Source organism: Haliaeetus albicilla, chromosome W (assembly GCF_947461875.1).
Source record: "Haliaeetus albicilla chromosome W, bHalAlb1.1, whole genome shotgun sequence".
Lineage (NCBI taxonomy): Eukaryota > Metazoa > Chordata > Aves > Accipitriformes > Accipitridae > Haliaeetus > Haliaeetus albicilla.
Window position 1 is genome coordinate 138,500 of NC_091515.1, and position 21,099 is coordinate 159,598.

The window sequence follows — 21,099 nt, forward strand, 5'->3', positions numbered from 1 at the left end:
CCTCTGTTGCGCCGGGCTGCCCTCCCCAGCGGCCGCGGCGGGAGCCCCGGGGCCGGCACCCGCCCGACAGGCTTTCCCGGGGGCGCGCCGCGCCGCCGCTGCCCGCCCCGGTCCCGCCGGGCCCGTCCTGGCCCCCTCCGCGCCGCCCTGCCCCGCCTGCACGGAGCGTGCGGGGGCCGGTTGCCCTGTCCGCCCGTTTCTGCGCCCGCCGCGGGCAGTCGGGCGCTCTCGTCCCTCGGGAAAGACCGGCCAACGTTTCCCTTGGGGCTGTTCTCTCGATTACACCCGAAAAGCAGCAGCTTCGCAGAAGTCTCTTTTCCCTCCACTCCCTTCGTCCTACGCGGGCTGGTGCTGGGAGGCGGCCCGGGCGGCCGTAAGGGGTCTCTCAGCCCGGGGGGGGGACACGGACGCTGCTGGCGGTGCCCAGCGCCTCCCCGCCCGCGCCCCTTGTGGGGGGCTCGGCAACAGCAGCGAGCACCCACAGGGGCTGGGGGGGGGGCTGCTGCGGGCGCCCGCCCTTTGCGGGGAGGCAGAAGGGGCTTCGGCAAACGCCGAGGAGATGGGCGAGGGACCCGCTGGGCGGGCTTGCCCTCTGCCGCGGGGCTGCGTGCACCCGTTCGGGGCTGGACCTGGCCGAAGGGGCTTCACGCTCTTGGCACAGGCTGCTGGGCCAGCGGGCCGGGGTGACTAGGGTGCCTTTCTGTTACAGGCAGTATTCTTCTGAAGAAGTTTCTCTTAAAATGAATCTATTTTCTTTACAGAAAGCATGAACGTGTTCACAGAAGTGGTTTGCTGCTCTAGACTAAAATGACCAAACAGGTTGAAAAGTTTTTATAAGGGCTTGGGGGGGGGGGGGAAGCCCCAGCATGTTTCAAGCAGGAGGAATGGCTGTGAAACGGCCATACTCAAAGGACATCACTTGAAGCTCATTGAAATAGAAGATCTTGTGCAAGGAGTTTCTTTTAATTTCCAACGTCAATAAATTTGCTGTCCCAGGTGACAGTAATGCAACTCTCAGATTTAGAGGACTTTCTTCTTTCCTTGCACAGAGACCCTGTAAACTTTCCAGCACTTTAAGGCACCTGGAACTGGCCAACTTTGTAACAGTTAATGGATGAAAAGATTCCATCCTGAAGAGGCAGTGCAGAGGAAAGGATGGATGAATTACTGAGGGAGACAATATATGACTGTAAAGGCCATGAAGAAGTGGAGCGCTTAAATGCATACTCAACTTCAGGCATGTAAGTAGTTTCACCAAAGTGAAGGTGGATGAGTAGTAGCGGGATATCGAGTCCTGATGTGCTGTTTATCCCAGAGAACAACAGAGACAGGGCTGAAGTCATGTGGAATTGGTACCGTTTATGATGTGATTTTGCTGTCTAGAGAACTATGTCAGGAAATAGTATACATAGTTAACAGAGCCGACTCTAAGGAGCTTGCCAGCTCCTTCAGCTAACCCTGCACGACTGGAACTGAACTATACCCGATGAAATCTATGGAAACTACCATGGATGTGAATTAACATAATTACTGGGCAAACTGTCTAGTACAATCACTTTTGAAGGAAATTGTGTATCCTACTGCATGAGCTAAATTGTTCCCTTGTTTAGTCTGTTTATTGCATCCTCTTTTACTGATTAACATGATTAATTCTTTTATTTCTATTATTAATTATGCATTCTTGTTTAATTTACAGTAGTATTCTTAAGCCTCAGTCATGAGTTTCACTGTGCAGCCTGCACAGTACAGCTACAGAAAAGATGTGCTCTGTGCTGAGTGACAGCTGATCAAATACAGTATTGCCATCTGTGGGAAATTCTAATTGTTCACTGCAATTCAAGGCAGGAAATTGAAAATTCAGGAAACTGTCCATTTTCAGGAAAAAAAAAAAAAGCAAAACATTTGGCTTTCCTAAGCTACAGTGGCTGTACTGGATGCCCTCTGACTGTCTTGCCTCCCCAGGCTGTTGTGCTGGACCTTCTTTTGTGCTGGGGCCTCAGCCCTCCCCATGGCCTCTGGGACCGGGGTGGAGAGCACAGCGCAGCACAGCGCAGCGCAGCGCAGCACAGGACAGCACAGCACAGCACAGCACACCCTCCACACAGCGCGGCTCCTGTTGCCCCTTGTTTCAGCCCTGGTCGCTCCAGAAGCCACCAACATGGGTTCCCTCAGACCCTGCTCCACCAGACAGCTGAGCTGAGGAGAAGCCAGCAGCAGGTCACCTCCCCGAAACTACTGCATTTGCACCAATTAATTTAGGAAGTCAGCTGTTTCCTAGTACTACGTTTGGCACAGGACTCTCGTTACTTTCAACTGTTTCCAGTGGTTTTGCTTCCGTTGCTTTATGTAGGGCTTATTGAGGCTTAACGACATAAAGAATATTGAAACCTTCTGGTCAATAAGTCATATAGAGCTGCATGTAACACCTATGCTGTTAGTAAGCTTTGACTAGTAATGCCAAACCATTAATTCTTACTCAGTTCCTTGCTGCCCAGTAGTCCTAAGTCTCTTCTACCACAAACACTATGCAAACAAATAAACCTTTCTCATATTTTGTATACATACTACATCTTCATGTGTTAAAGGCTGTGCCTTCACATTAAATCTCATTTTGCACCACCTTGAGCTACTTCAATTTGAGATTGTTCCTTATACACTCTCATTTTTATACCTTGTATTATGGACTTAATGAAACTTTAAATTAGTTTGCCCTTCAGGTGATTAAAGTTACAGTGAAAAATACTGATTTAGAGAGTGGAGGGATATTTTTGCCAAGAAAAACACGTTTTCAGAGTTTTGTCATAAAACAAATACAAAAATCTGTTTAACTCCTCCAAACAATCAAACTGGGTTGTTTGAAGCAAACCACCAACAAAAACTCAGTTTGAGGATTTTCTGTTTTTCTGGAAAAGAAAAATAACAATTTTCCCAAACTAAAGCAACTCTACAGGCCTATTTTTCTCTTTGAGTTTTACCTTTGCTTTTATATTGACAGCCATCATGAGAGCCTTCTCTCTTCATTGAGTATGTTCAATGGAAGTTTATTCTTACTGTTTTCAAAAGAAACAGACCCTAGGAAGATCTTTAATCCCATAATTTGCACGTGTGTCTTAATTCATGCATATACAGAACAGACACCCACAATAATGGACCTGAAATACTGAGCCCTCAGCAGGCTCCCAAACGTGTCTATAGGGAGTGTTAGAGGCAGGCAATTGTGTTTTTCCAAAGCAGCCTAGGCTGCACGACTTACCCTTTCCCCAAAATATATTGCATTATTTGTAATGTGTGCTGGACACGTCGCAAACTCTGCTTCACTTATCTGCAAGATATAGCTGGGGCTTTGTTCTGCCTGGTGAAATGCTTGCATGGCTTTTGGGATCAAAATGTCCCTCAGGACATTCTTAGGACCTTCCTCATCCTCTGTCAGAATGACTGGCAATCAGTTTTGCAACCAAAATTCATCAGAGCTCCAGGGGTTGGGGTAAACTGACCTACTTTTCCACATGCCATAGTGGCAGAGAACGTATGCTGTGGGCTGAAGAAAAGGTGATGCTGGAAGCGTTGTACCCGAACTACGATGGAGAGCCTTGGGGGTGGCGGGCGCGGAGTGTGCCGATGGCAGGGAGAGGCAGGGGCATTGGCCTGGACTGCGACCAGGATGCTGCTACAGTTGACATCAGTTATCACAGACTCTGCCAGCCGCTGCTCGCCCAAGGGAGGGCACCTGTAGCTGCAATATGTATGCAGTCAGTCCTGTGCGCAGTGCTGAGCACCGTCAGCTGCATTGCTGAGATGAGGATGCCTTAATTGCAGCGGAGTACATGCTTGAGCAATGCTTCTTGCTCATGGCCTTACGGGAATTAGGCAGGTATGTTAATTGTATGAACTAACTGAATCTTTTCAATAAACACTCTTGTGGCTTGACACCACCCCCACGCCCCTTCAGGCCCTTAGTGGCTTTTGTTGAGCAGGAGAAAATGTATAATTTGCTTTTTTTAATGGGCAGTACATCTGCGCTCCTTGGCCTGTGGCGAGTGTGAGCAGACCAGGTCTCTGCCCACAGCTTCCCTGGTGAGACCTCTGGGGCCATCTGGCATCATCCCAGACCCCGCTACTTGCCCATGGGGGTCCTCTGCTTGCTGCAGCTGATGGCTCTTGGGAGCAGGTTGAGCTGTGAAGAAAGAAGCTGCTCCTTGACATATTTATTATGCCATGATCACTGGGAACTGTAAGCCTTGATGAATTCTCGTATGCAGGATTGTCGTCTGCACGCCATGGCTCATGTCCCCTCCAGCTCCAGGGATTTACTTGTCCTGGGCTGGCAGTTGCTCTTTTTATCACGTGCCTTTCCCTGCTAGCACCTCTGGACTAATGGGGCATGAATTAATGCATTATGTACCCTGGCATGTCTTTCGCGGGGTCACAGCTAGAATTGGGTTGCAGACAGTTCAATGAAGGGAAACCTGATTGGAAAAGGAACTCAGCACTGAAGCAGAATAACCCTAATAAGTTACTAATAAGTAAACCCAAAACATCTATTTAAAACGAAGCCAAACCACTATGTAAATGTAGAAAATGTCAAGAGCAGCAAGTTTGACACAGTGGTGGCTGAAAGCCCCACCAACACAGTGGTGAGAAACCAGGTAAAACAGCAACTGCAGCAAACCTCCAGGCAGAATAGAGCAGAGAGACATGCCACCTGCAACCCTCCGTGCACGGGACCCCCAACCCAGCCTCACTCACAATACAGCTGTGAGTGTGGCACGCACCAGGCAGGGGAGAAGGCACGAGAGGCATTGTCACATACTCTGTCCCTTCCCTGGGAACAGAGCAAATAAAGCAGATGGACGTGAGGTCTCATGCACCTCCATCAGCAGTGCTCTCTTGGGTGAAGAGACTCACATAGCAAAAGCTCTGCTAGGGACGTGGCTGGGCTGTGCTGCGTGGGAGGGGTCCCACCCTGCAGCCAGGGAGCTGGGGGTATGAAGGTGGGCACGGGCACAGAAGAGGCTGTCAAGGGTCTTGTGGTTTGGACCACAGGTAGGCTGATGAATGCCTGGGTCTGTGCTCACCAGGTTATGTGGATGCTGGGCAGCCAGGTATGAACAGGCAGGGATGGGCCCAAAGACCCATCCTTTCTCCTTGGCCTCGTCACCTCTTCCTCAGCCCAGCTGAGGACCCAGCCCATTCTTTGAAGACATTTCTGCATTATTAGCATTTATTTATTTACTTGTTCACAAGGATAAAAAAGGTAATATAGATTTATTCTAATTCTTATTTTTATTAACCTTTTCAGAAAAATAATAATTTCATAATATAGGGAAATAATATACTGGAGCCCCCACAACAGAAAAGGATCCAAGTACAGTAAATGCATGTTATCAACTGTGAGTGACTCTCTCATTTGAGACAACCTTTCTTTCTTAAAGGAGAAATCTGGTAACATAAATTTGTGTTTGAACATCAAGAAACAGCTCTCTCCATTTTAAAATACCGTTCTACTTTTCACTATGGCAAACTGAACTATTGTTGCGCTCCATGGCAGGAAAACATTAATGGGTTTTAAATGCTATTACCACAGTAACACTCTTTAATTTGCTTCCTTTACATTTTATACAACTATGATTGTTCTATCAGCAAGGCAGATTTTATGGAAATAAAAAGGGATAAAAGAAAAATGGTGTGCCTTTCATCATTTTTGTTGTAGTGATCCTGACGTTAGAGACAGCTATAATATATGTACAGAACAAACAATGGTTTAAGCATATCACCAATGTAATAACAGGGCACAATCACTAAGGAATACTTTGTAAATGTTGAACATGCTGAATAGACTAATCTCCAGCACTTCAAACCTGTAGTCAGGGCAGGCATTCTGCAAATAACCTGAAAATTGACTCTCTGCAGTAACAGTTCCCTGAAGAACTGAAGACATTTTTCAGAAAAGACCCCCACAACTTTACAGAGGCTGAACAATATGAAATAATAAACATTTATTTAATAAGGCACAGTTTAAGGTATTTGATACTGTTCGTGCTGCATTTTAGGAAGTCCTAGAACTAGACAGCTGAAGCTTAACTAAAGCGATTGCTTATCGCACATTTATGTATGTCAGTGTGCTGCATTAGCCATCACATTTTTTTGTTTTGTGAATTTTGTGGTGGGGGGGTTCAATAGTTTGCAAATTCAGATGGGAAGCATTTATGTTCCTGAATTCTCAGGAACTGTTGCTGGCCGGACAGAGGCAGTCCCAGCTGAGCCTTCTGAGGAAGACAAAACGCTTCAAGTGACACCACCATGCTCGTGGTCCTGGGAAACACAGGGTGATGGGGATGCAAACTGCAGGTACAGAGCTTGTGCCCTGCTGCAGGCACCGCAGGGCAGAGAGAGGTTGTCTTCATAGAGCCACCAACTCACAGAATGGTTTGGGTCGGAAGGGACCTTCAAAGGTCACCTGGTCCAGCTCCCCTGCAATGAGCAGGGACATCTTCAACTAGATCTGGTTGCTCAGAGCCCTGTCCAACCTGACCTTGAATGTTTCCAGGGATGGAGCATCCACGTCTTCTCTGGGCAACCTCTTCCAGTGTCTTGCCACCCTGACTGTAAAACATTTCTTCCCTATGTCCAGTCCAGACTGGCCCTCCTTCAGTTTAAAACCTTGTTGCCCCTTGTCCCTGTCACTGTAAGCCCTGGTAAAAAAAGTGTCTCTCCATCTTTCCTGTAAGCCCCCTTTATATATTGAAAGGCTGAAAGAAGGTCTCCCTGGAGCCTTCTCTTCTCCAGACTGAACAAACCCAACTCCCTCAGCCTTTCTCCATAGCAGAGGTGTTCCAGCTCTCAGATCATTTTTGTGATTATCCTCTGGACCCGCTCCAACAGGTCCACATCTTTCTTGGGCTGGGGACCCCAGAGCTGGACGCAGTTCTCCGGGAGGGGGGGGTCTCACCAGAGGGGTGAATCACCTCCCTGGACCTGCTGGTCACGCTGCTGGTGATGCAGCCCAGGACATGGTTGGCTTTCTGGGCTGTGAGCGCACAGTGCTGGCTTGTGTCTGAATCTTCAGCACCCTGGTGCACAGAGCACGCCTTGGGCTCACTCAGCCCATCAGACAGCACGCCCCAGGCTTGGGCCAGGGGTGTGAACTCTTGCGGGCTGCCAGGACGGTTGGAGGAGGGTTGACACAGCTATGTGCAATACTTACACTCGCTCCCTTTCTTTTCCTCCAATTCTGAGCAGTCATTGGAAGCGAGCTGCGTCAGGCTTTTGTGGGAGTGCAGCGTGGCAGGGGCTGCTCCTCACCTGGGGTGAGAGGATGGTCCGCAGCCCCTCCAGGTCTGGCAGCCGCAGCTCCTACTGCAGGGACCGCTCCTGCTGCCGTACTCCTGGGAGCCTCTGTGAATGACGGCTGGGGCTGCCTGTCCTCAGAGACGCAGGCAGGGCTGCGTGTCTGGGTCTTGGCCCGCACCCAGCACCATTCTGTGGCTCCAGAATGGAGAATGGTAGAACCGCAGTGCTGACTGGGGCAGGTGGCTGGAGCAGCCCCTCTGCTGGGCACCCCTTCGGCCGTGTGTGCCCCAAAGGGTGGCCTTGACTCTGCTGCTGGTCACTTGCAAGGCAAGAGGAATTGAGAACTATTTGCTTGCATTGATCCCTCATTCAGAGGCAATCGGAATGAATTTGGCAAATCACCATTGTGGAGAGTGGTATCTGTATCTTTTATATTTCAGCATTTGGAGAAATAAGGTAAAACAGACTCATCCCAAGTGGCCCAATCTGATGCAGGTATTCTAGTTGCATTTTGTGATTATTCTTTCACACTTACATCCCTGCTATGAAATATGGACCTCTGGGCCATGCTCAGGGTTAGGATACTCAGGCCTGGATGTGCACATGGATTAGAACAGTCGTCATGAAAAGAGGTTTATTTTGCAGTGGTCAGACCAGTGCCCTGCACCGTGCCTCCCTTCACCTGAGAGGGCAATTCCAAACTCTGCATTGCCTTCAAAACACGCCCTGCGCTTATCTAGAAACACAAGACAGTGGTGTGAAGAGCTCTGGTAAGCCACAGTTTCTGCCAAAAGCCCTCCCTCTAGAGAGGGGGTCAGAGAATAGGTTAAGCATGGAGTTCATGGTAAGGGGGCAGGGCTCATTTTCCCTTGACAGCCTGAGTCATTTCAGCAGGATTTCCACATGAGCTGGGGCTGGGATAGCGCAGCAACAAGCAGGTTACTCATCTGCCAATTTGTTAGTTTGCAACTAAATCTATGGAAAATAAGCACCAAGGATATTTGAAACTGCAAGTTTTATTTCCCAAATGTCAACTTTCTTCCACATATAGCTGCTGATGCTAGATTAATAAACACCATATGTGTTGGAGAAAATAGAGCTGAGGAACCTGCATGACAAAAGTCCAGAGAGTGAACAAACAGCAGGACAAGTGCAGGTGACAGAAAGGACAGGCATTAGCAAACCATAAGGCTACCAGGTGGCCTCAGACTCCCATAACAAGAAGCAAAGCAGGAAAACAGCACCACATCCAGCAGCTGGCAGAGAGGTTCCTGTCCCTTGGGAGCAGGGAGCTGCCACAGCCAGCCTGCAGCCCCTGGGCCACGGTCAGGTGCCCAACACAGCCCCGGCTGCGCTGCGACTGCTGGGGCATGAGCTGGCCAGAAAGGCAAGGCAAGGCTTCAGGCATCCCTGGGGCAGAGACACACTGCGTGTCCTTCCCAGAGAACAAAAACCCCAGATGGCCTCTTCTCCCCCTCCTTCTCCACCTCCTCTTCGCTTGCACCCCATCACACAGTGGAAACGCAGCCCCTGGTGCACCAGCACCCCGCTCCCCGATGTCCAGGCCACCTTGCAGTCAGATTTTTCACAAATACCTTTCATTTTAGTTCTAGCAAACGTGGTCATCAGCACTAGACACTGATGTCCTAATGTGACTGCAAAAGAAACAAAGCTTTGTCCACAGATGCTTTATTTGTAAAACTCAAATCCAGACAGAGGTTTGTATTTCAAACAGCTTCAATATTCAGGTGATGGTCATGTCCATGTCAGATTTCCATATACCTACATATAGATACAGACTATATATAGCATATGTATATATAGTTTCTGCTGATAGCATATTCACACACAAATGACAGAGGCAGAGTTGGTTCTATATACAAAAGCAGTGTACTGGAGCATAAATGATGACAGAAGAGATGGAATATATTTATTTAAGCCAAGCTGTGTAGCAGGGAAACATATTGAATTTTTGCCATGTGGGTGGCTTATGTTTTGTTTGCTTTTGGCCCCTAAGATGTTCAAAGAAACACTGATAAAATCCACGCACGCAGAGGAAAATATCCTTTTCATCCCTGTTGCTCACTATCTTGACTAAACATAGAGAGAAATTACTTGTTAAACAAGGCTTAAACTCGAGTTACCGAGAGAAATTACTTGTTAAACAAGGCTTAAACTCGAGTTACCTCTCCAGTTACTCCATCTACTCATTTTTATCTCTACCAATGCAGGCAGCAGTTCAGCCTGAATGTCTGGCAGCCAGGACTTGGATACCTCCAGCGCTGCCCTGCCAGAAGGGCTGTGAAGAGCAGATGGGCACCCAGCAAGCAGTGCTGGGGCTGCCCTGCACACCTCCAGCCTTTGTGACCCCAACGTCAAACACCAAAGTGCTGAGAAGAGAGAAGCGGACGAGACCAAACAAAGCCAATCTCCCGCTCAGACCTTTCCTGCGAGCACAAGTGTTCATGGCCCTGGGGACCAGCCCTTGCCCTCACCCTGAGGGTCTGTGCTGGTGTCCAGCCTGGGGGACCCCACGCTGCCCGCAGCCCGCTTCTGCACACGCTGCAGCCTACACAGCTCTGAGTGCACAGGGGCCGTTTTTAGCCAAGCTGTGAAACAGCAGCTGACCAGAAAGAAAAAACAAACAGCTTCAGTCAAGTCTGAGCTTCTCCTACTCCCAACTGCTCTGTTAAAAACATACTGCTTGTATCTTCCTCAATAAAGAAAAAACATCCACAGGCCTTGCTAGGATGGAGGCATTTGCTTTGAAATGCTCTTTTCTCCAGTGACACAATGCACAATATTTCACACCAATAGCCAAGCTAGCCATCCTTCCTGGGGGGTACTGATGTCTAAACACCATGTGAGCTGAGGTGAACCAGTTACTACAGCTTCAAGGATCAATGGAGTACTCTGCCTCCAGTTAGTAAGTTAATAGATCTGCTGGTTATACCCTTGATCTGTCCTGACTTCAAAGAGAAGCTGCAGCCTAGAAGCAGAGCAGGCAACTGAACAAGAAAGTTATAGGTGTAGAAAGGGGAAAGCACCTTGATGCATCGAATATGTGGGATCTTAACCCACTTCTTTTTATTAGTTAGCCCCATCTATAACCTGCTGAAACATGCACAAGCACAGTTTGTCCCTTACCTCTGAAGGGTATAAGTAGAATTCTGCTTGAAGCACAAGGAGCAGCAATATACACAAATTTCATTTGGGGCTGGCTTGTGCCCTTGCTGAATTATTTTAGAAATGATAAACAGATGAATGGGATAGAATAGAATAAGATGGTTCAGCTAGAAGGGACCTACAATGATCACCTAGTCCAACTGCCTGACTCCTTCAGGGCTGACCAAAAGTTAAAACATGTTGCTAAGGGCATTGTCCAAATGCCTTGTATACACTGACAGGCTTGGGGCATCAACCACCTCTCTAGGAAGCCTGTTCCAGGGTTTGACCACTCTCTCAGTAAAGAAACGCTTCCTAATGTCCAGTCTGAACCTCCCCTGATGCAGCTTCGAGCCATTCCCAGGTGTCCTGTCCCTGGATCCCAGGGAGAAGAGCTCAGCACCTCCGTCTCCACGTCCCCTCCTCGGGAAGCTGCAGAGAGCAATGAGGTTGCTCCTCAGCCTCCCTTCTCTCCAAACTAGACAAACCCAGAGTGCTCAGCCCCTCCTCACAGGACATGCCTTCCAGTCTTGTCACCAGCTTTGTTGCCCTTCTCTGAACACGTGAGTACCTTAGCATCCTTCTTAAATTTTAAACACAACAGCTTGCTGCTCCCAAAGGCTAAACCCATTCCTCCTTTGCCTCTATCATGCTCCTATTTCCCCCCCCCCCCGCCATGTGCTTTGCTGAGCCTGCTCAACTTGCAAACCCAGCAGAGAACTACTAACTTCTTCCTGGGTTCACAAGCGGCTTTGGCTTCACTGAAAATGAGAGCTTCCACAAAGGGATATATGACCACGTTGTCTGCAGCAGGAGGAGGATCATCTGATCTCAGCAACCAGAGCTGCTAGGTGAGTTCAGCTGCAACATGTAAAGTCACCTTCAAACTCCTTCTCAGCAAGACTAGCAGGAAAAGCTGGTAACATGTAGTTACAAAATATATCAAACAGCAAACTGCATTCTCTCTGCTGCAACACTAATAATATTTAGCAGATATTAAAATCATTCAAGCATGGTACACTGCAATTTACTCACATCAGAAAGAAAACATTCTCCTGATATGCATTTCACCATCGAAGCTCATTTATCACTGCTTATCAGCCTAAGAACTAAAAGCTTCTGTACTGTTATCTAGCAGAGGGAAAGGGTTTATACCAGAAATTTAGATTCTGGGCAGATCTTTTGGCACTCCTTCCCACCCTGACTTCCACTCTATGGAAATTAACAAGCAGCACTATCTAACTAGATCATCAGAAATGGAAATGGTTGGCTTATAGTAGCTCACACAATTATGGGAACGAAAGTCAAGAACGGAACAAAGAGCAACCCAATCCAGCTGCTCGTGAGTAATCTCTAAGCATTCATAGGCAGCCAACCAAACAGGCCTCAACAAAGTAGCCACCAGTTAGCAAACTAATGTATTTCTTCATAGAAAAGGTAAGCTTACTAGTGATCAACAGAAATACTATGAAAATTTTTTAGAAAAAATTGTGAGATCCCTAAATCGGGGGGGGGGGGGGGGAGTCTTTTATCCTACTTAAGAATAGCTGTACCATGTTTCAGTGGTTTTACCATGTTTTTAGCCTGTTTTAGCGTTCAACCACCTGCACAGTAAAAATTATTTTTTTTAACGTTCAGATGGAATTGTCTCTTGCCTCGTCACCGAGCACCACTGAGAAGAGTCTAGCTCCATCTTCTTCATACCCTTCCCACGCAGGCAGGAACTTTTCATATTTATATAAGGTTTATCATTATGGCATCTGGTCCTACTAGCTGAAAAAAAGCTAGTTTATCACAAAAGAGAAAGTAGATTACCGATATGGTTGGACAAGTTATTGTATGTGGCTGACCAAAGTTGCTTTGGTGGATGCAATCAGCAGATCTCTAGGCATCCAGCTAAAGCCAGGAAGATAAACTGGGCCCGCACTGTCATTCAACTTTTCACTAAAAGAGCAGATATGGCAACACTGAAAATTGTATTTCGCTCCATTCTGCCAGTCAGTTCTGTAGTTACAATGAACCCACATATTAAGATGATACCCTTGCATCTTTTTACTAATCCATGTTTCCTCAACACAAGAATAAATTCCCATACTAATGTGTCGAATTTGTCATTTGGCTTGTGTCCAAAACCCCACTCTCAAAGTTAAGAGCTGACTGTGATTGCATTGGGGTAGGTGGATAGGAATAAATTTTGATTTCAGCAATACTGGGGGGGGGGGGGGGGGGGGGGGGAATCTTACTTCTGGGAAGACTGCATTAAGGATACCTAAATTAGTCTGACGTGCCATTTATTACACTCAATTTTATTTCTACACAATTTGACACAAAATAAGTCATTTTTATAATTCAGTTTGTCATGAAAACTGCTTAGCAGGACACAAAAGAAGTAGTATTACTTGGAAAAATCCAGCAGTTGTCTGCCTTTCAGCACTAGCTGTTACAACAGAAGAGCTGCCGTTATTGTATAATAGTATATTTTTGTAGAGGTAAAGGATTAGAGAAGAAACAAAACTCCATAGGAAAAAAAGCATCATGCTGTTCCTTATCAAAGCTACAAAAACAAAGCAAGCAAAGAAAACAAGTTCTGCTTTGTTGAAGGTTCAACAATGACATTTGAAGCCAAGAAGAGAAAAATCCAGGATTTCATATAAGACAGTTATCAGGCAAGTTTTAAAATGAAAAATCAATTTTATGTTTAACACTATTCAGGTATCATACGATAGGAGAGAACAATACATTCTCAAAACCAGGATATGAGTTTTGTCTTACCCTTATTGGTAATATTACTTAAGTACACTACTGTGCTATTCATTCAGAAATCTACAAGCCCTAATAAAGCCCCATAAAAAAAATCTTTTTTTTTAAGTTTGTTTTATAGCTAGGAACATAAAGGCAGAATGGTTAACAACCTGAATTCTAGAAACATACACAGTCCCTAAAAATCAGGCTGTCAGTTTTTTTGTCCCTATACCACAAAAGGGCAAGTTTCAAATGCAGGGAAAAAGCTTCAAGTTTCCATTTCTTAGCTCTTAATCAGAATGAAAGACCCTTTCTTGTCTATTTCTGTCAGCCATATCTAGACAACTTTCTTTAGGCATAAGTCTGACTGAACTCCCACAACTCACTACCTGTTCCAACCCACATGCTGTGTCCTTACAAGTACTGATAAAAACAGTTTGCATGATCGTGAAAAGTGAGGGTGCTGACAAGAGATTAAAAATAATCAAGAAAAAAAAAAATTGGAGGGAAGAAATAGGTTCAGATGCAGTACCACTTAGGAAAAAACAACACAGCATGTCAAGAAGTGCCATAAGCTGCTTTAGCACATGACAGTCAGTGTCTTCCAAACAAGAGAAAGGCTAACTGAAAGCAGCAGCTATTTTAGACAGTAAATATGCAATTACATAATTAACCAACAGCCAAAAGTTTTACTTATTAGTTGTACAGTTTATTTAGACAAGACAAAAGCTTGCACAGTTTTGTAACTGTGTACAGAAATGAAAACATCTGAAATATATTAGTTCCCCACCCCCCCCCCCCCCCGTATATTTTACTTTGTACTTTGTTCTTGGAAAAGTGATTCTTTTTTTTTAGGATTCACGTTTCAGCAGTACATATGCTCCCATTACTGCCAGAAGAGCGTACTGCAAAAGAAGATAAAGACTGATTACAATTTGTCTTCACAGAAGCTCTGAAACTACAAATTGTTCAAAGTGTGCCCTCTCCAACATTACACCTTCTAGATGAGTACACAATTATAGAGTTGTGTTCCTGTAGAATTACAGGAATATTTTAATATGATCATATTCATCATAAATAGGCATCACAACTATATACACTTAACTTATGAAATTCCTATAAATTAAATGTTTTCAAATTATTACAAATACTAGGTTCTACTGGGTAACAGACAAGCTAAAATAAGCAAGAAAACACAGCTGATCTTACATTAGGTACCAAACCACAGAAACACATTTATTAACATATATTCTTACATGCAAGATTCTTACTATCTTTACTTGCTATTTGATAGCTTTAAATTTAAGTATTCAAAATGTCTGTATACATACCTTAAATTTTGGATAGTCATTCATTATTATAGTTACCATACCAACATAAGGCAAAAATCTATAATTGACAAAACAGATGAATGTAAAATTAACCCTCAAATATTACATGGAAATGTTTCAGTGTTACTGTCTTGAATATTTTAGTGTAAAATAATAATTTACACCTGTCACTAATGCATATCTGAATGGGAAATTTTTTTTTTCTTAGATAAAAATTTAATCAAATTATTTGAGAAAAATCGTAGAGATTTAATCTCAACTGGGGAAGGGGACAAAGTCAAAAGGTCAAACCTTGCATAAAATTCCTGTGGGATGTGGAAATAATTTCCTAGTAATTTCTAGTAATCACAAGGATAAGTCGGTTAATTTTGTATGGCGAATTATTTGTTAAACGTGCCATTTTTTCAAAAAATTAGTTTCCACTCTTCACATAAGTGAGAAGACTACAGAAAGCAACTTTTCCAGGTAAAGTAGTTTTTTTAATTAACATTTTATTTAAGAAATTTAAAAAATACTATACCAGATCTAGTTTGTACCAACAGCAGAACTGATTTAAGTTCTAAATTTTCTTTCTATTTAATTACAAAGAACATAGACATTTTGCATTACTTACCCTCTTGCTCTTCCAACAACATCTTTCTTCTCTAACCAGTTCTGACCTTCTTTGTACAAGCCTCTATCATCAACTTCATTATTATCACCTTTAGTCAGAAATTTGATGTTCCCATTTTCTCTAGAAGGCAACGAGGTGATAAACTAAATACCACTTAATTTAAAAACCTCAATTAACATCTACAAAGCACAATGAAGATGGAAATTGCTACAAGATTAGATAACAATGTTTACTTCCAGTCCTGCTTGTCCTGCGTATTTAACAAACACCATCAAATCATTAACATTGCAGACTTTACTGACAGAGTCAATAGATTTTAACAAGAAATGTTTTTTATAACACTCGTATTGTCATTTGATGTAAGCAATTACACAATGGACATGAAAGGGATATTGTCCATCCAGAGCAGGCACTAAACTTCCTCAACAAAAGCAGTATGTGCCTATCTGGGAAAAAAAAACAAAAAAACAAACAACCCTCTGCATTTTCAACAGAGCAGAAATTTAGCTGTGAAATACTCAATAATACTCCACTAAGAGGTTTTGTTTTCTTTTCTTTTTTCACAAATTGGGGAGTAAGATCCTGTGAAGTCATTACACATCAGAGAATGAATTTAACTGAGTTTAAATCATGTATTTCAGATGAGGTAGATCCTAAAAATCTTCCCTTAGGAAAGAAAGTGGTATAATAATACAATGCTTTAGGCAATTTGCTTCTAAGTTCTATATGCTTGCTTAACTCTTAATAATCATATTTATGTCAAAATAAAGCTTTGTCTTTCTTTTGATAGAAATAAATATTGAAGACCCTCTAAAGTGGCTGCAAATCTGCATCAAATTCAGTATTTTGTCACTAACACTGCAATACGGTTTTAGATAACTCATTAATTGTTAAACAATATAGGGAGTTCCAAGCAAAACCTCACTTATGTTCTATATTTATTAATGCAGCAAATAAAAAAATACATGTAACCAGTCTTTAAATAACGTCATACGGACAAAACATTATGTGGGCTTCTTAGGGGACTATATGGAGAAATCCAAGCGATAGAAATGCTTCGGTCAGTGGCACTCTTCCCCCCCTACAGATGAATGAATGCCTGCAGGGCTTGGAGAGCCAGTCTGCTCCCTCAGAGCCAGAGCTGATTTCCTGACCTCTCCCAGCCATTGAGGCACTTCAGTTCTTTTTGTAGGAATAGAAGTTTAAAACCCTGAACACGCCCAAATCACAACCTTTCCCTGCTGTTTCAAATGAACAAAGTGTCTTACACTACGTTTTGAACATGATATAATTTAACCACTGCTGTTAGAAAACCTGCCGTATTTCACTCCCTTTCAAGCATTAGGCATATGTGCAGGTAACGCATGCAAAACTTCAGTTCAACACTCCCATTTATATCAAGTTATTAAGTTTACAGTCTTCAAAACGATTTTGCTCAAGAAGCTGCTAATTGCAAGTAATGATATCAAGAAACAAGGAGTTTTTATGAAGACAAATTAGGTATTAAAAAAAAAAAGAAAAAGAGGTAATTCTTGGATATACATATTTGTTTCAAAAAAGCATTGAAGAACAGGTATTACTCAAAAAGATAAACACTTTCAGTTCATGGCCAGGACTTCCTGAGGAGCAAATATGTCAATGTTTGCCACCTCCAGGTTAGCTTTTTGCTGTGCAGAATTAGAAACAGAATTGCCTCTCTTTTGTTTGAGACGGAACTGTTTATCATACCAGGCATACGCAATAAAGGTAAAAACAAGTAATCTACCTGTTGCTTTTCAGCATGAATTGTTGTTGGCATTGTGACTAATAGACACAAAATGAATAAGAATCTCTTCTTTCATTCTGAGTCAAATCTCTTTTCTGGAAAACTTCAGTTAGCAAAGATCACACACTTGTCAGACTTCATCTATAGTTCTGATTCTGAATCTTCACCTTCTTTCAGAGATTTGCTTTTAGAAGTAGCTATTTCTCATAACCAAAATCCCAATTCTACAACAGTCAGTACAGAAGTGGACTCTGCTCCCATATATATTGCTACTGCTGGTAAAAATAACGTGCATAGTTTGTGTTACTGGACTCCTCTTTGGCATAGGTTTACCTACTTTGAACCCGAGCAACTTCGCTGAGGGACAGGAGTCAGGGTCTCAAGAAGTGAGCCACAGAATTGGGGACACAAGAGGATCACATCCTAGAGATGAGTTTTATCTTACAGCATATCCTGACTTGCCTTTTTCATAAAATACTACCAAATTAAAATGTAATTGAAAAGTCATGGTGAAGGAAACTATATTTAGAAACAAGGAAAATGCCAAGTTGCATTACTTTTCATGTATTTTGATTACTCTGTGAACTATTGGAATGTCTCTGCCTTCAACTTTAAAAACAACTATTTCACCAGCTCTGATTGGGTCATCATGGAAATTTGTTAAGAACAACAGGTCTCCTCTGTGAAAAGCTGGTTCCATGCTGCCACTACAAACAAAAAGAAAGAGAGAGTTTATTAGCATTATGGTAAATGAAAGAAGAGCCATGAAAACAAAGAACATTTAATTCTTACAGATAAACTCACAATTTTAACTGAAATCTGTAGCTTCACCCATTCAGTGACACTACACAGACAGTTAACACAACCCAAACCTCAGTAAGTCCTAAGCTGAGCAAGCCTATAGAAGACTTCTTTACTACCTCAGTGAAAGAAAGAAAGAAAAAAGCTGTATAGAAAAGTAACAGTATTGGAGCTATGCTGAAGGAACAAAATGAGCCATTCTGGTTAAGAAAACCAATCCATTAGTGAAAAGCCAAAAAATGTTTCCCAGTACAACAGGAAGTACTTCTCTACATAGAAAGAGTTTAATTAACATGAGCAAGAGTTATGTTTACATCAGTGATTACTATTAACAATCAGAAAATCCATGCCCTTTTTCAAAGCCAGCCACAGCATTATTTGGTAACAGCCTTTAAGGTTGGATTCCAGATCCCATAACTAGTAACATGAACAGACAATTCCCATTAAAATACTGTTATTTACTGCATACATTCCTTGCTGACACACACTGAATTCCTGCAAGGCTGAATCTTCCATAAACATGTGTTTAACTTCATGTATTTGATCAGCACTCAGGGGCCTTCAGGACTGGCTCTTTATATACCAGAAGTAAGACACCACTGAGAGAGAAGCAATATGAGTGTCATCTACTCATAAAAGGAGTTTTACTGTAATACAATTTTAAAATGAATATACATATGGTAAAAAAAAAAAAAAAAAGACATTAACAAAAAGACCGGAAAAAAGTGTTAAATGGCTTCAGGAAGTGCAACACATTTACTTATTTTCTTCAGGAGACCACAGAAGCTTCATAGGATTACGTGTATTTCTGTTAAAGCAGAATTATTTTTTGGAATCCTGACATCTATCCAGGGATTACTATTCCTAGGTAGAAAGATATATATATATATGTATGTATGTATGTAAGTAATCTTGAGTAGTTTATCTACCAATTAAGTGAACAAACCTAGATTTTCAAAGGTTTCATATATCTATTGCTTCTACAAACTTCAATGAAAACTAGACTGCAATTACAAAAGCAGCCTTTGCTAAGTGTCCAAAAACAGAAATAGAAGAAAATAAGCATTTGAATACTTCTTTAAGTAGGTGAGATTTCAAACTCCAAATCTATCCAAGGGAGAAGGGAAGGAGACAAAGGACAAAACAATATTTGAACTTTAACAAAAAAGCCTTTACATTGACTTACCTGAGCACCACAACAATAGGACTTTCACTTCCAGTAATGACGATCAGCCCTTTCCATATCATAAGGGCAGAAGACACTATCATAGCAAAATTTAAGACTTGGTAATACAGCTATATAAAACAAAAAAAAGTTGTTTTTAGAAGTTGCTATGTTGTATTTAGAAGCACAACATAGAATTTCAACCCATATGCACCATTGAATCACAATCCAGGCATGTGGACTTTCAGGCTAAAATCATATTCCAGCAGAAGCCTCATGAAACAGATTGCCGTACTGGCAATCCAACCATACAAACCATACTGCAGCCTAAAGTTTTAAACCATTGTGTGCTTCAATCTTGGCTTATTACACCTGTGCAATATTCCCATTTGTTAGTGCTAGAAGCTAGTGAACTCACTAGCAAAGACTTTAAAATATCGGAAGCTATATGGCAAATGATCAAATCTATTTTGACCACATGCCCCTGACTGCTACCCGAGCTCATAGTATTCAAAACACACATAAGAAATACTGTAAGATCAGTAATAGCAGACTTTGTACTTTGAACAGTAATTTTTGTTTGAAAAGAGGAGCTGTGGAAGTAGAAGAGAGAAGGCAAAAAGATCATTTATTGCTATTGTCAGACAGAAATTACTTATGTGGGAAACCTTTTATTGATTCGACTAACTTTCTCCCCCCAAATTCTACTGCTTTGCCAGCCATTACACCAGTGGATACACTTTCTTCACACTACTTTTTTTTCTTGGCAACATACAAAGATACTCTGGTGGAAACCAAGCCTGCCCATCTCCATTTATCACGTGGCTCACTGATGTAAGACATGGAACCAGAAATTCCCAGGCCATCGTTCTAGTCTGGAAACACATATGCTGCGATTTTCAGGTGTACAACCCACTTAACTTGGGATTAGTCAAATTTCAAAATCTGCTCTGAAGTTTTTGGTTTTTCTTTTTCTTTTTTTAAGTGATTGATAGTTACTAAAAAAAAACAAACCAAGGAACTTTCACAGCCGGGAAATCGGAAGGTTTGTCGCCAGCCTTACCCTCTCTATTCCAACCAGTCATGTGCATAATCACATAGTAACGACAAAATAAAGACACCTATTTTGAACGACAGGAGTTTAAAGCCACCCATTTGCTTCCACAGGCTGCACCTCCAGAACGAAGCTGGTTACTGACAGGAATGTAAAAACAGGGTTTCTCAGCGGCAAACCCAAGCCCTGGCAGGCCCCCCCCGGCAGCCGCGGCCTCCCGCCCGGCCAGCGCGGCTGCCCCGCTGTTCCCGGCACCAGCCCGGCGCTGCAGGGCGGGCGCGGGGACGGACGGCAGGAGGGCGCGGCGGTGCGCGACCCCCTGACGGGGCAGAGCCCCGCCGCGGGCGGAGCGGGCCTCCCGCCCACGGCACCGGCGGAGAGCCCAGCTCTCTCTCAGGAGCGCGGCGGGCCGCACGGCTCCGGACCCCCCGCCCCGGTCCCGGTCGACTCCGAAGCTCCGGGACCTTCGAGCGGCCTCCACATCCCGACCCATCCCTCGGCCCGCACGCCCCGGGGCCCCCCGCCTGGCCGGCACCCGCAAGCCCCCGCCGCTACCTGCCGCTTGTTCATTCGCCGCAGGTCCCCGAAGAGATCCATGGCGGGGCCGCGGAAAGGGCCGCACCCAGCCGGCGGCGGGAAGCTACCGGCGGCCTCGCGGAAGGGGACGCACTCGAAGACGCTCGCACCCCGAACCCCAGCGCTGACCGCCAGCCGCAGCTACCGCCGGCCCGGGCGGCCCCTCTGCTCCCCGGGAGCTGTAGTCCCCCTCCTCCCGCCGCCCCTCTCACACTCAGTGGGCCCTGGGGCCACCTGGACTACAATTCCCAGCATGCGCCGCGTCAAAGGGTCCTGAGGGCGAGGTCCCCGCCTCCTGCCCCTGCAGGTGCCCGACCAGTTTGCTGTCCGAGGGGGCTCCCGGCGGGCGCTGAGACCCTACGGTACGGCGGAACGAGCCAAAATTCGTCTGTGGAGCGGCAGAACGGCGGCACCGGTCTCCCGAGCCGTACCCTGCGGATCAGGCGGCTGCTGACGAGCTCTCTCCGGGGCCGCCGCTGCGTGTGCGCAGCTCATTGGCAGGCCGGGGGGGGTGGGGGGTTGAAGAGAGCGGGGGAAGAGCAGCCGGGCGGGGTGGGGTCAAGCGAGGGAGGGCCGGGACCGGGGCGGGGTCAAGCG

At 44.6% G+C, this 21,099-nt stretch overlaps 1 protein-coding gene across 1 annotated transcript; it reads right to left on the bottom strand.

The window, feature by feature from the left end:
* Positions 1 to 14,038: 14,038 nt before the first annotated feature.
* On the bottom strand, positions 14,039 to 20,811 carry SEC11C (SEC11 homolog C, signal peptidase complex subunit). The gene is made up of 6 exons (XM_069775504.1): positions 20,482 to 20,811; positions 18,894 to 19,003; positions 17,464 to 17,613; positions 15,142 to 15,261; positions 14,529 to 14,586; positions 14,039 to 14,102 (listed from the first exon to the last, which is right to left on the bottom strand). The coding sequence occupies exons 1-6, from the start codon at positions 20,521 to 20,523 to the stop codon at positions 14,049 to 14,051; spliced, it is 534 nt and encodes a 177-aa protein (XP_069631605.1). The 5' UTR covers positions 20,524 to 20,811; the 3' UTR covers positions 14,039 to 14,048.
* Positions 20,812 to 21,099: the final 288 nt, after the last annotated feature.